We start from the raw sequence: 13509 nt of genomic DNA, 5'->3' as shown, positions 1-13509 counted from the left end.
AGTCCCATGGGACACTGGTAAAAGAATCTTGATACCTCTCTGTAAAGCACAAATTTCAGTAATTGTACCATTGTGGTCATTATATGAAATGTATGTTTGAGGAAGTAGCATGGCACTTAACCCTCTTGGAACATGGACTGTTGAAATTCTGAGAGTTAGGTTCTCTGTGATGGATAATTACTTATTCTGTCTCCCCCTAGTATTTGTTGGCATATCTGTTGTGTTCTTGCACTGTCTAATGAAGTAGACCTCAGACGTGAAACACAGTGCTCATATATTTCAGCAACTAAATTGTTTTATTGTCAAAATTTGGCATCTGTTGTTACTAGGCTCATATGTTGCCTATCTAATATCTGCAGTAAATAATTTAAAATGACTGTTTTTTACAAAATGAAAATATTTTGGAGAGAACATGTATTATGACAGAAAATGTTGAAATTAGAATTCTGTTTGAAATTTGAGCAAAAAATTTACTGCGTTTTTGAATTTTTTATTATTTGATTGACAACATTCTGAAAAGGATAAGTTGTAACTCACTGTTAAAGATGAGCTGCAAACAGCTGCAATGAAAGACTGTTACACACTTGGCTTTAAGCCAAAGTTTCTTCAGGAAAGAAAACACACACACATCCACCCAAGCAAGTGCACCTCACACACCCATCCACCCAAGCAAATGCACCTCACACACACATATATGCACTATCTCCCACCACTATGGTCAGAATGCAACAGTTGCATTGAACAAAAGCACAGTCATGGGTGTGGCGAAAGGAGAAGGAATAGTAGGAAATGGTGGGAGGGGGGGGGGGGGGGGGGGAGAGCACTATCTGGCAGACTGTGCAGGGCTAGATTGCAGAAGGACAGAGTTGCCAGGCACAGCATCGGGAGGCTTTGGGGGTGGGAGGCTTGAGAGCAGAAAAGGAGAGGGGCAGAGAAGGGGGAAAGAGTGAAAAGAGTGGTGCGCAGTACCAGTGAGAGGACTTAAATTGGGAGGTGGTTTAGGATAGAGGGGGAAAAAGTGTTGGATAGAGGTTGTATGAACAATAAGTTACCATTGCTTAAAGCCGGGATGGTTTTGGGAGTGGAGAATGTGTCCTATAACTCCCCTCTGCACAGTTCAGAAAAGCTTGTGTGGAAGGGAGAACACAGCTGGCTCAGATTGTAAAGCAGCCATTGAAACCAAGCATGTTATTTTAAGCTGCATTTTGTGTCATAGTGTTATCCACATTTTTCCTGGCCACAGTTTGGCAATAGCCATTCATCCATGTGGACGGCTGTGCAATGATTGCAGCAGAGCTGGTATATGACATGGCTGATTTCACCAGTCGCCCAGCATCTGGTGGGGTAGGATAAGCCTGTGACAGGACTAGAATAGGAAGTGCTAGCTGGATGGAGTGGACAGGCCTTGCACCTGGGTTTTCCACAGATATATGATCCCTTTGTCAAGGGGCCAAGGTTAGAAGTGGCATAGGGATGGACCAGGATGTTATGGAGGTAGGTATGGTGATGGAACACAACACCTCCACAACACCTGAGTGTGCTTGAGGTGCCTTTGCTTGAATGATTGTTAATGTTTTCTTTTATAAGTAGGCTTTGGCCGAAAGGTAAATGCATAACAGTCTTTTCATTGTACATGTCTGTTACTCAACAGTTCATCTTTCAATGTATCAATTTCATAATACTGTTAATGTTCTCAACTGGACTTCCCATTGTTTGTTATTTGATTCATTATTTATGAGTTGTGGGGTTAGTTTCACACACATATTTTATTGATATTTATGTTACATAGATTTACATTAAAGGTCCTATCACTTCCTTATAACACTGTGAACTTTAATTATTAAGATTTTACATCAGATGTACACCTGCTTTAAATTTAAGTCCGAAACTGGGGAGAAGCCGACAATGGCAAAGTGGTCAAATTAATACAAGCATGTATGAGGGAGGAAAAATGGTGTGTTTCCTATTAATGGGCATGGGTCTCAAATAAACACATATCACTTATCACAGTTAGCTGTAGTTTACAGTATAGATCGTACCTAACTGTTTGTGTGGAATTCCTATCAGTGTAGTGTTTAATTAACAAAGAGGGCATGACAGATTGTGAGTTTTTATATATTTATAAATTATAGAATAATAAAAGTACCCTTAGAAACTGACTAACATTTTTCTTTGATTTTTTGTTTTTTTTGTTTGGTGAAACAGCATTCCCCATTGGAGAAAGTAAGTGCAAAACTATGTGTTTTACATCAAGGAATGTTGGTGTTTGCATGCTGTTTGTGGTGGCAATAAATCACATTGCACGTCATTCTGTTATCTTGTATTCTAGAAAATGTTTTGAGTGGTTCATGAGCTTTGAGACTTTAATAAAGCCCAAGCAACAGAATATTTGAAAATTTCTTCATAACAGTCCTGCAGGAAATTTGTTTATGAAATTCTGTGTGTTTTTATTGGGGTAAGACAAATGGATGTAGTGAAAGTAGTGATAGACTGGATAACTTCATTCAATAGGTACTAGTGGGTGTGTTCAGAATAAAACACAACAACTTTATGATTGTTTGTTGCAAGAGAATGGGATTTAAGGGAAAAATGTCTGTGCACTCATGAAGCAAGAAAGAGAATGTTTGTGCAAATGAAACATGAAATAGTGGAGAACACATCAGGTAATTTCCTGAAAATAACAATGAGCATTATTTAGAAATGTCATATGTTATATGCCATATTATGGTAACATTGACAATAATCACTGTGAAAATTACCGAGTACACTTTTTGTCTGAAGAATGAGAGATGATCAAATACCAAAATTAATAAAGCAGCATCATCATATCAGTAAACAATCACTAGGTACACCATAAAACTATGTAGAGAACAGTGATGAAATCAAGGCATTGAACACAGATGCATGAAAGAGAGCACAGCAAGCAGAAGTTTAAGACAGTAACAATAAGAGGAAGAAAAATAAGTTAAGAAGGATAGAAACATTTCACAATTGACTAAACCTCAGATAGTGCCTCTGATGTTAAAATTAAAAAAATAAATAAATAAATAACTCATTTCATTGAACACCAAGGGCTCATGTAGTAGTTGACTGATTAATGAAAAAGAGCTGAAAAGTGAAAACTGCATAGAGTTTCAAGTACATGATGCTTGTACAGAATTGGCCGTAAGTCTGCAGTTGAATTTTCACCAAGTATTTTAACTTTGAGATGGAAACAAAATTTAGGTGGATAAACAAGTCAAAAATACTGTAATCAAATTGTCATTGATGACATTTGCATGGGTGGGAAAACTAGTAGATTGTTCCACACTGGAAATGCAGTTCTGCATATATCACTATATTGGTCAATGAATTTGTGATACATGAGCTACAAACGTTATTCTACTGCCCTTTACGTAATAGGGCTGAAAACAGGGATATCTTTTCTGTTTATTCACTCTAAAATCAGTGTGTTGTACCATATATCTTAAAGAAGAAAATCTTTTCAAAATTACGAAGCACCCATTTCAAAGTATTCTAGCAGTGTAAATGGTAATTATGTTTTTTTATGGCTTTGTTAGGTGAATCAGCTTTTAAAGATATGAAAAACATCAGAACAAACAGCAGGCAAATAATCCTCATCCCCACAACCCCTCATGTATTCTGGGCAGGAACAGACAAATGAGATTACAATATAAAATTAGGAATCATTTGGTAAAGCTCTGAGGGTTCTGTTGTAGCAGTACTCACTTATTTTGTTTCGGTGAAAGTAAATGTTGTTGGAATGTAAGTAATTAGAAACTTGTGTGCTGTTTCAATTTTTTTATGTATAGTAGATATCAATCATTGGAGCTTGAGGAATACGCCTCATCTTTCAATTTCAATTTAGTTTTGCTTGATTTTCAAGGACTTCACTTAACTGATTATTTATATTGTTTATGTTATCCATTTTATCAGTGTAGCATGTACTTTATGAATTTAAGAAAATGTTGTACCTTTGAGTGATATTGATGCACACTGACAGGCCCTATAGTAAAATTTATGAATTTGTGACAAAGGAATTGTTTATTGTAGAGTAAGAGTTCAGAGCTTTATTATGTTTTGTTATTACATTCATCAGTTTATATTCAAAAAATTATAGTAATCTCTTCCTTGCATGTGTTGGAATGCAGTAGTAGCTACTTGTGTACAGCAACTGATTTATATCTGAGAAAAAATCAGTTCATTTATAAGTTTCTGAAAAAAGGAATCAGTTTCCAAAGATCAATAACAATTTTTCTTCTACATATGGTTATAAATTTAAAATGAAAATGCATGAAATCTTTTAAACACAAGCTGTAATCCTCAAACTTCTGTTAAAAAGCAGAATGTGAAAGTATTGAACAATCACATAGGCTTTCCTTTTATCAGTCATATCTGTCAGGCATTACTAGTCATAAATTTCTGCATTGTAATGTGCTGCTTGTTTAACTCTCACTTAGATATGAATTACATTGCACCTTCTAACTCACATTTCAGTTAGTAAGATCATTAATTTCTGACTATGGTGCCATTACTCAATGCAGATTACAGTCAAATTCTGTGGGAAAAGAAAGATATTATATACAGCACTTCAAAATATTTAGTTTTAGTGACCAGGACTTCCCACCTCTAAACCAATGATATAATTTGGCTTGGGATATCTGGAGCATTTCATTACATACTGTAGTAATCAGCTAACACAGGAATAAATCATGTATACTGTTTATTGTGCAGTCTCTAGAGAAACAGCCGTAAGTTTAAGAATTATATGAATCTTGGAGGAACTTGGTGGTTTTGAATATGTCTCAACATTTTTATAGATTGGGTTGGTGAAGCCAGTAGGAAATCTGAATGAGGGCAGCTGTCATGCAGGTCAAACAACATCCAGTCCAAGCATTATTTGTGGATATCCACTTTTATCTTCTATATTGCTTAACACATTTTCTGTAATAATCAAAAAAGAAAAAGAAGAATTACAACAAACTTAACTGCTATGTTAGTTTCCATGAGTTTATCTCCCCTTCCCTCTTTTTGTATTTTTAAAACATAAGTCATCTTTTCAATATAGTAAAAATTGTAGTTCTGATTTATTGCTAAGTTTTTCAACTCTTTATCTTGTCCAGAATAAGGAGTTTAAAGGTATGTATTAATGTTACCGATGGTATAGGCCAAAGAGTGGTGCCACAGGCGGAAGAAGTTGGAAATATGGGAAGACTGTGATTATGAAAGATACCAAAAAGTTGTGTAGAATAAAAGGGGCAGTGTGACAGGGACGGAAATAAACGGAATGCTTCCAGCATGCACATGTTGCTCAAGTGGTGCCTATTGACTCTGAAACCTTATACATGGACCTTTCGGTAACCTTCACAAGTAAAAGTGAAGGTGTGAAATTCAGTGAGCAGGTGGGCCACAAAATTAGACCTTCTTCTGACCATCTTCTGAGAAGATTTTTGTTGAGTTGTTTGTGAGCAGTAATATGGTATTGACTGGTGTTCCAACATGAAACAACCACATTATCTGTCTTACTGCCAGTGTACATCTTCTAGCATAAGAGGCAATCTGTTTTGTGGGAATTCTAATGTCAATCCATTAAAGCATCCCTGAAGAATACATTTTCCATCTAATGCTTGCTAATAATATCTGCCTAAAAACTGTATTGAATTGAAACATCCTGGCACACTAAGACTGTGTGCAGGGCTGTGACTCGAACCTGGAACCTTTGCCTTTCCAAGCACTACTCACTACTCACTCTCACAGCTTTACGTCCACAAAAAATGAGGTACCATCAGAAGTAAAGCTGTGGTATCGAATTGTCATCCAATATACCCAAAAAATTGTTTTGTGTAGATAGAAAAAAAGTTACGCTTGTCTGTGTAGATAGTTTCTCAGTGAACTTTTTGCTTATAAATAAAAAATTAAAAACCACTGTTTAGAATTTGCACTTTATCTCTGCTGTGCAGTCTTTCTCATTTGATTTTGAGGAAAGTACCCCATAAAAGACGCCAGTTTTTTCACATCTTATAGTCTGACAACTTGATAGTGAACTGCTTTTATTTCCATTATTGTCCATAGTTATTCTGATACTTCGCAAATATGTGAACCACCAGACTTATTTTGAAAAGTTTGCAGTGAAAAATCTACTCACTGACCAGCTTACATTTGCTGGGGTTTAGGCCATAAATTGCTGCATACAAAATATACCTAACATATCAAAATTGTTTTTAATAATGGAAGGAGAGTAATACTTCTTTCCATACTGTGTAAACGAGTGATATATTTTGATGTTTCAGTCCGATGAGCTACAACACATCACTTTCAACACTATCGCCGCATGCTGTGGAGATTTGTGGTTTTGTTTCTCTTTCATGTGGTTTATGAAGTCAGCTACAATCAAATTTTAAGTTAACATTGAATTAAGAGTTACTTTCATTTGGAAACTAGAGGTAGACAATTGCAGACTAAGCAGCAGAGTTAGCTATATACTGTATACACACACTAACAGTTTCATTTACAAAACATATAATAACTGTTTTTGTTTACATTTTGTTGAACAAATGATGTGTGTTCCAGTGAGCAATGATTGCGAAATGGTATTTAGCTACTGATAAAACTAAAGTATACTGAGTTCTGGGTGTCTAATGCTTAACTTTTTGCTTACCAATTTTGAACTTACTGGTTTGGGCGTGCATGATGCAGGCAGTGCAAATGAAGTGAAGTGCCATTTTGCATATTTTTGTAACTGTTCCCCCCCCCCCCCCCCCCCCCCCCCTCCCCCCTGCAGGTCTTCTGACTAGTTTGATGCGGCCCGCCACGAATTCCTTTCCTGTGCTAACCTCTTCATCTCAGAGTAGCACTTGCAACATACGTCCCCAATTATTTGCTTGACGTATTCCAATCTCTGGCTTCCTCTACAGTTTTTGCCCTCTACAGCTCCCTCTAGTACCATGGAAGTCATTCCCTCATGTCTTAGCAGATGTCCTATCATCCTGTCCTTTCTCCTTATCAGTGTTTTCCACATATTCCTTTCCTCTCCGATTCTGCGTAGAACCTCCTCATTCCTTACCTTATCAGTCCACCTAATTTTCAACATTTGTCTATAGCACCACATCTCAAATGCTTTGACTCTCTTCTGTTCCGGTTTTCCCACAGTCCCTGTTTCACTACCATACAATGCTGTACTCCAGACGTACATCCTCAGAAATTTCTTCCTCAAATTAAGGCCGGTATTTGATATTAGTAGACTTCTCTTGGCCAGAAATGTCTTTTTTGCCATAGCGAGTTTGCTTTTGATGTCTTCCTTGCTCCATCCGTCATTGGTTATTTTACTGCCTAGGTAGCAGAATTCCTTAACTTCATTGACTTCGTGACCATCAATCATGATGTTAAGTTTCTCGCTGTTCTCTTTTCTACTACTTTTCATTACCTTTGTCTTTCTCTGATTTACTCTCAAACCATATTGTGTTAGACTGTTCATTCCGTTCAGCAGGTCATTTAATTCTTCTCCACTTTCACTCAGGATAGCAATGTCATCAGCGAATCGTATCATTGATATCCTTTCACCTTGTATTTTAATTCCACTCCTGAACCTTTCTTTTATTTCCATCGTTGCTTCCTCGATGTACAGATTGAAGAGTAGGGGTGAAAGGCTACAGCCTTGTCTTACACCCTTCTTAATACGAGCACTTCGTTCTTGATCGTCCACTCTTATTATTCCCTCTTGGTTGTTGTACATATTGTATATGACCCGTATCTCCCTATAGCTTACCCCTACTTTTTTCAGAATCTTGAACAGCTTGCACCATGTTATATTGTCGAACGCTTTTTCCAGGTTGACAAATCCTATGAACGTGTCTTTATTTTTCTTTAGCCTCGATTCCATTATTAGCCGTAACGTCAGAATTGCCTCTCTCGTGCCTTTACTTTTCCTAAAGCCAAACTGATCGTCACCTAGCACATTCTCAATTTTCTTTTCCATTCTTCTGTATATTATTCTTGTAAGCAGCTTCGATGCATGAGCTGTTAAGCTGATTATGCGATAATTCTCGCACTTGTCAGCTCTTGCTGTCTTCGGAATTGTGTGGATGATGCTTTTCCGAAAGTCAGATGGTATGTCGCCAGACTCATATATTCTACACACCAATGTAAATAGTCGTTTTGTTGCCAGTTCCCCTAATGATTTTAGAAATTCTGATGGAATGTTCTCTATCCCTTCTGCCTTATTTGACCGTAAGTCCTCCAAAGCTCTTTTAAATTCCGATTCTAATACTGGATCCCCTATCTCTTCTAAATCAACTCCTGTTTCTTCTTCTATCACATCAGACAAATCTTCACCCTCATAGAGGCTTTCAATGTATTCTTTCCACCTATTTGCTCTCTTCTCTGCATTTAACAGTGGAATTCCCGTTGCACTCTTAATGTTACCACCATTGCTTTTAATGTCACCAAAGGTTGTTTTGACTTTCCTGTATGCTGAGTCTGTCCTTCCGACAATCATATCTTTTCCGATGTCTTCATATTTTTCCTGCAGCCATTTCGTCTTAGCTTCCCTGCACTTCCTATTTATTTCATTCCTCAGCGACTTGTATTTCTGTATTCCTGATTTTCCCGGAACATGTTTGTACTTCCTCCTTTCATCAATCAACTGAAGTATTTCTTCTGTTACCCATGGTTTCTTCGCAGCTACCTTCTTTGTACCTATGTTTTCCTTCCCAACTTCTGTGATGGCCCTTTTTAGAGATGTCCATTCCTCTTCGACTGTACTGCCTACTGTGCTATTCCTTATTGCTGTATCTATAGAGTTAGAGAACTTCAAACGTATCTCGTCATTCCTTAGAACTTCCGTATCCCACTTCTTTGTGTATTGATTCTTCCTGACTAATGTCTTGAACTTCAGCCTACTCTTCATCACTACTATATTGTGATCTGAGTCTATATCTGCTCCTGGGTACGCCTTACAATCCAATATCTGATTTCGGAATCTCTGTCTGACCATGATGTAATCTAATTGAAATCTTCCCGTATCTCCTGGCCCTTTCCAAGTATACCTGCTCCTCTCATGATTCTTGAACAGGTTATTCGCTATTACTAGCTGAAACTTGTTACAGAACTCAGTTAGTCTTTCTCCTCTTTCATTCCTTGTCCCAAGCCCATATTCTCCTGTAACCTTTTCTTGTACTCCTTCCCCCACAACTGCATTCCAGTCACCCCTGACTATTAGATTTTCGTCCCCCTTTACATACTGCGTACCCTTTCAATATCCTCATACACTTTCTCTATCTGTTCATCTTCAGCTTGCGACGTCGACGTGTATACCTGAACTATTGTTGTCGGTGTTGGTCTGCTGTCGATTCTGATTAGAACAACCCGGTCATTGAACTGTTCACAGTAACACACCCTCTGCCCTACCTTCCTATTCATAACGAATCCTACACCTGTTATACCATTTTCTGCTGCTGTTGATATTACCTGATACTCATCTGACCAGAAATCCTTGTCTTCCTTCCACTTCACTTCACTGACCCCTACTATATCTAGATTGAGCCTTTGCATTTCCCTTTTCAGATTTTCTAGTTTCCCTACCACGTTCAAGCTTCTGACATTCCACGCCCCGACTCATAGAATGTTATCCTTTCGTTGATTATTCAATCTTTTTCTCATGGTAACCTCCCCCTTGGCAGTCCCCTCCCGGAGATCCGAATGGGGGAATATTCCGGAATCTTTTGCCAATGGAGAGATCATCATGACACTTCTTCAACTACAGGCCACATGTCCTGTGGATACACATTACGTGTTGTAATGGATCTGGGAGATGTATTATTTTCAACTGAAGTTTTTGATACAGAATTTAGTGGGCGAAGTGGTGAACGTTTTTCTCTTATATTTTTGTCGGAATTTTTATAAATTATAATCTACCTATTTTTTATGTTAATTTACTATTATGTTTAAAAATTGCAATATATTGATTGATATTGGTGGATATGACGAACAATATCAAAGAGACTTATTACAAGCGGAAGTTTGGGTGTCGAGTGGAATATATTTGAAGCTAGAGTCATTCTTTGTCACTTGTAGAGTCGGCTGTGGTCGGTTGAGACTCAGTCGTGGAACAAAGTTGTACTTCCCTGTGAAATAAATCGAAAGTGAATGATGAACTTATGAGTTTTTTCGTATTACTTTTTATATCAAGTAGCAGCAAGCAAGCACATCCAGCAAGAAAAATGGTATTAGAAACACCCAAATTGAGACAGACACGGTGAACAGCAGAACTTCTGCATCCAACAAACGGCACTATTGGAATCATACTCATATTAGACAACTGAAGCCACCTGTAGGAAGCCACCTGTACATATACAAAAAAGTGACTACTTTATTTGAACTATGCTAGGTTTTATTACAAAATAACAATAGTGGAACGACAGTTTCAGTGTCTTTAATGCAGTGGTTTCCATTGCCTTCTGCATCCTCATGTCGTTGATCATTGCTGATTCTTCCGCCTTTAGAGGCAACTTCCCACCCCTAGGACAAGAGAGTGCCCTGAACCTCTATCCACTCCTCCTCCCTCTTTGACAAGGCCGTTGGCAGAATGAGGCTGACTTCTTATGCCGGAAGTCTTCGGCCGCCAATGCTGATTATTTATAAAAATTTAGACAGTGGCGGGGATCGAACCCGGGACCGAAGACGTTTTGATTATGAATCAAAGACGCTACCCCTAGACCAAGGGCTTCTAATCTTGTAACAGTTATTACACAATTATTTATGTTATCTCTTGAATGTGTACAGTTACAGTGTTGTGTGCTGAAATACTGGTTTGTTCGTCTTTCTTATTTTGAAAAAGTCCAACAACATGGGGTGAAACACACAATGCTAATTGCAATACAAATCTGCACAAGCAGTGGCAGAAGATACAGAAAAATTTTATACTATTCCTGTTGCGATTAGACTAAACATGTACAATCAGCATCACATTCTCTGTTATCAGTCAATGGATTTTGCCAGAGAGACATGCAAATCTACTATTCCTGTGGTACTTGATTATAGGAATTCCATTTATCAGCTGGGATATACCGTCATACGCCAAGAAAGTCTTTCTTCTTGGCTTTCCTTACTGACAGAAATTTATTGTACGAGATAGGAAAAGGCTGAAGTGTAATCTCACAGCAGATTTCTTTTTCCAGTACCTCTCAGCTTCTTTGCAATTCTTTAACAAATCCACAGTTTCTGAGTGTTCCGACTTTTTCTACTGTTTTATATGGTAGGGCTGTCAGATGAACTGAGTAGGCAGACATACTCAGTTATTTTAAATGAGCCTCTGTGCAATCCTTGGCCTAGTGCACTAAGGTCCTTAAATCCTTTGGTTCCATCTTTCATAAAAGGAATTCATTGTCCTCAGTGTTGGCAACGAATGGAATCTAATTTTCTGGGTGAAAGGATATCCTGTTTCTCTCTATAAGGACAAAATATCTGTGACATGTTAGGAAACTATGCCCTGTAATGAGGAATTTCTGTTCTACGGCAGTGAAATATATACAGATGGTCAAATTTTGGAAAAAATTTCCTAATATTTTGAACATCTCTCACAAAATCTGCAATATTTAAGCTTACGTTCAAATGAAAGCCACATGAAAAATGCGAATTATTATCTAAACATCCTAGTTTCGCTGATTTCTGTGGTTGCTGCCTTTCACTTTGTCTAATGCAGTATACATTCTGTAAAAGTTCTGGAAATAGTCGGAACACACGTTCAGCTCATTCATTACGTTGAATGTACCTATTTCTTACCTCCCTTCAACCATTATGGATGTGTGCAGTGTCTTCTTCGCTGATGAACATTTACAAGTTGCAGAAAATCCAGTGAATCAATATCTTCATCTGATGAAGATGACATTTCTGATCCATTCCACATGTATCTGAGAGCATCACTTCAGTGCACATTGCTAGTGCCATGCCAGCACCATGCTCCAGACTAACTGCCGTGCCATTTCTGTGTGAATTGGGCCCTAGGCAGTAGGAAGGGTAGTATACTGAACTGTAATAATCCGGAAGTAAGGATCCATGCTAGATGAATAAGTGGCAATAAAAAAGAACAGCAGCAAAATAGATGCCAGAACATAAACAGTGATAATGAGAAATGTGTACAGTGTCTTTCTACATGAAGTGTGGCTACATTGTTTATATAATAGACCTTACAAACCCTCATACTACTTTTTTTATGAACATTAAACTGCAGAAAAGTGAGTTATGAAGATGAACTAGCGAGGTACGAAAAAAAAAACCAGACTAAACAAAGCTGAAACAGGAGATATGCTGTACTACACATGTTGAAGGAATCTCAGACATGGTAGCAAGACACACGAAAAAAATTAAAAAAATAAAACCTTATAAATGAGCAAATCATGCTACACAAGAATCAAATGGCAATTTTAATGCTACAAAAGTAATATGGAAACTAAAGAATGATTTCCCAGTGGGAAAGCTTAGAAATTATATCCGAAATGATAGAGGTAACACATTAGTGAAACTTGTCAAGAACAACAGTGTGTTTGCCCTTAAAATATTGTAGAAAAAAACAAAAACTGGACACCTCTCGAATAGCACATGGCAATAATTAACACCTAATTCCTTCTGAATGAGCTCTGATTTCTCTTATTTTATTATGATGGTCATTTATGCCTGTGTGAGACTTTTACATTTGGGGTGATTGAAATTTCGTGAAATATTTTGCCAGAACAGAAAAACGTCTTGACACTCTCTCACCTGTTTCATGATAATACAAAATAAGCTTCCTTTCTTTCAATTTAGTAATTAGTTTTGATCTTCTGATGATGTTACTAAATAGTGAACAACAGCATCATCTGCAAACAATATAAGAGGGCTGCTCAGATTGTCTCCTAAAACATTTATATAGGTTAGGTATAACAGAGGGCCTATAACTGTTCCTTGGGGAATTTCAAATATCACTTCTGTTTCACTGGATGACTTCCTTTCAATTACTACAAACTGTGACATTTTCTGGTAGGTAATCACCAAACCAGTTGCAGAACTGAGACAATACTCCACAGGCAGTTTGATTAGAAGCTGCTTGCGAAGAACAGTGTCAAAAGCATTTGAAAATTTACAGATATGAAATCAGTCTGGGATCTCTGTTGATGGCACTCATTATTCAAGTGAATAAAGAGCCAGTTGTGTTTGACAAGAATGATGTTTTCTGAATCTGTGGCGGCTGTGTGTCAATAGATTGTTTTCTTCGAGATATTCTGTATAGTGTTCAAATACAGTACTTGTCTCAGAACTCAATTGCAAGTCATTGTCAGTGATATGGATTTATAATTCAGGGGATTTCTTCCGTTTCCTTTTTTGTACATTGGTGTAACCTGTGCAGCTATCCAGTATCTAGATATGGATCTTTCATCGAGAGAGCAGTTGTATATGATTGCTAAAAATGGAGCTATTTCGTAGCTTACTCAGAACGAAACATAATTGGTATGCAGTCTGGTCCAGAGGACCTGCCCT

At 37.6% G+C, this 13509-nt stretch overlaps 1 protein-coding gene across 14 annotated transcripts in view; it reads left to right on the top strand.

Annotated features, from left to right (window-relative positions):
- The window catches only part of LOC126346684 (ankyrin-2-like), a 962838-nt gene that overhangs the window by 883627 nt on the left and 65702 nt on the right, over positions 1–13509 (top strand). For 4 of the 14 annotated variants that reach the window (XM_050002216.1, XM_050002219.1, XM_050002208.1 and 1 more), the window contains one exon: positions 2206–2223. The exons of the other annotated variants lie outside the window; for them this stretch is intronic. In XM_050002216.1, coding sequence (XP_049858173.1) covers positions 2206–2223 — 18 coding nt within the window. The remainder of the gene's footprint in view (positions 1–2205; positions 2224–13509) is intronic. 14 annotated transcript variants of the gene reach the window in all.

This window comes from Schistocerca gregaria, chromosome 1, assembly GCF_023897955.1.
Source record: "Schistocerca gregaria isolate iqSchGreg1 chromosome 1, iqSchGreg1.2, whole genome shotgun sequence".
Taxonomy (NCBI): domain Eukaryota; kingdom Metazoa; phylum Arthropoda; class Insecta; order Orthoptera; family Acrididae; genus Schistocerca; species Schistocerca gregaria.
The sequence above is the reverse complement of the archived record's forward strand: the minus strand, read 5'-3'. Positions and strand labels throughout refer to the sequence as shown.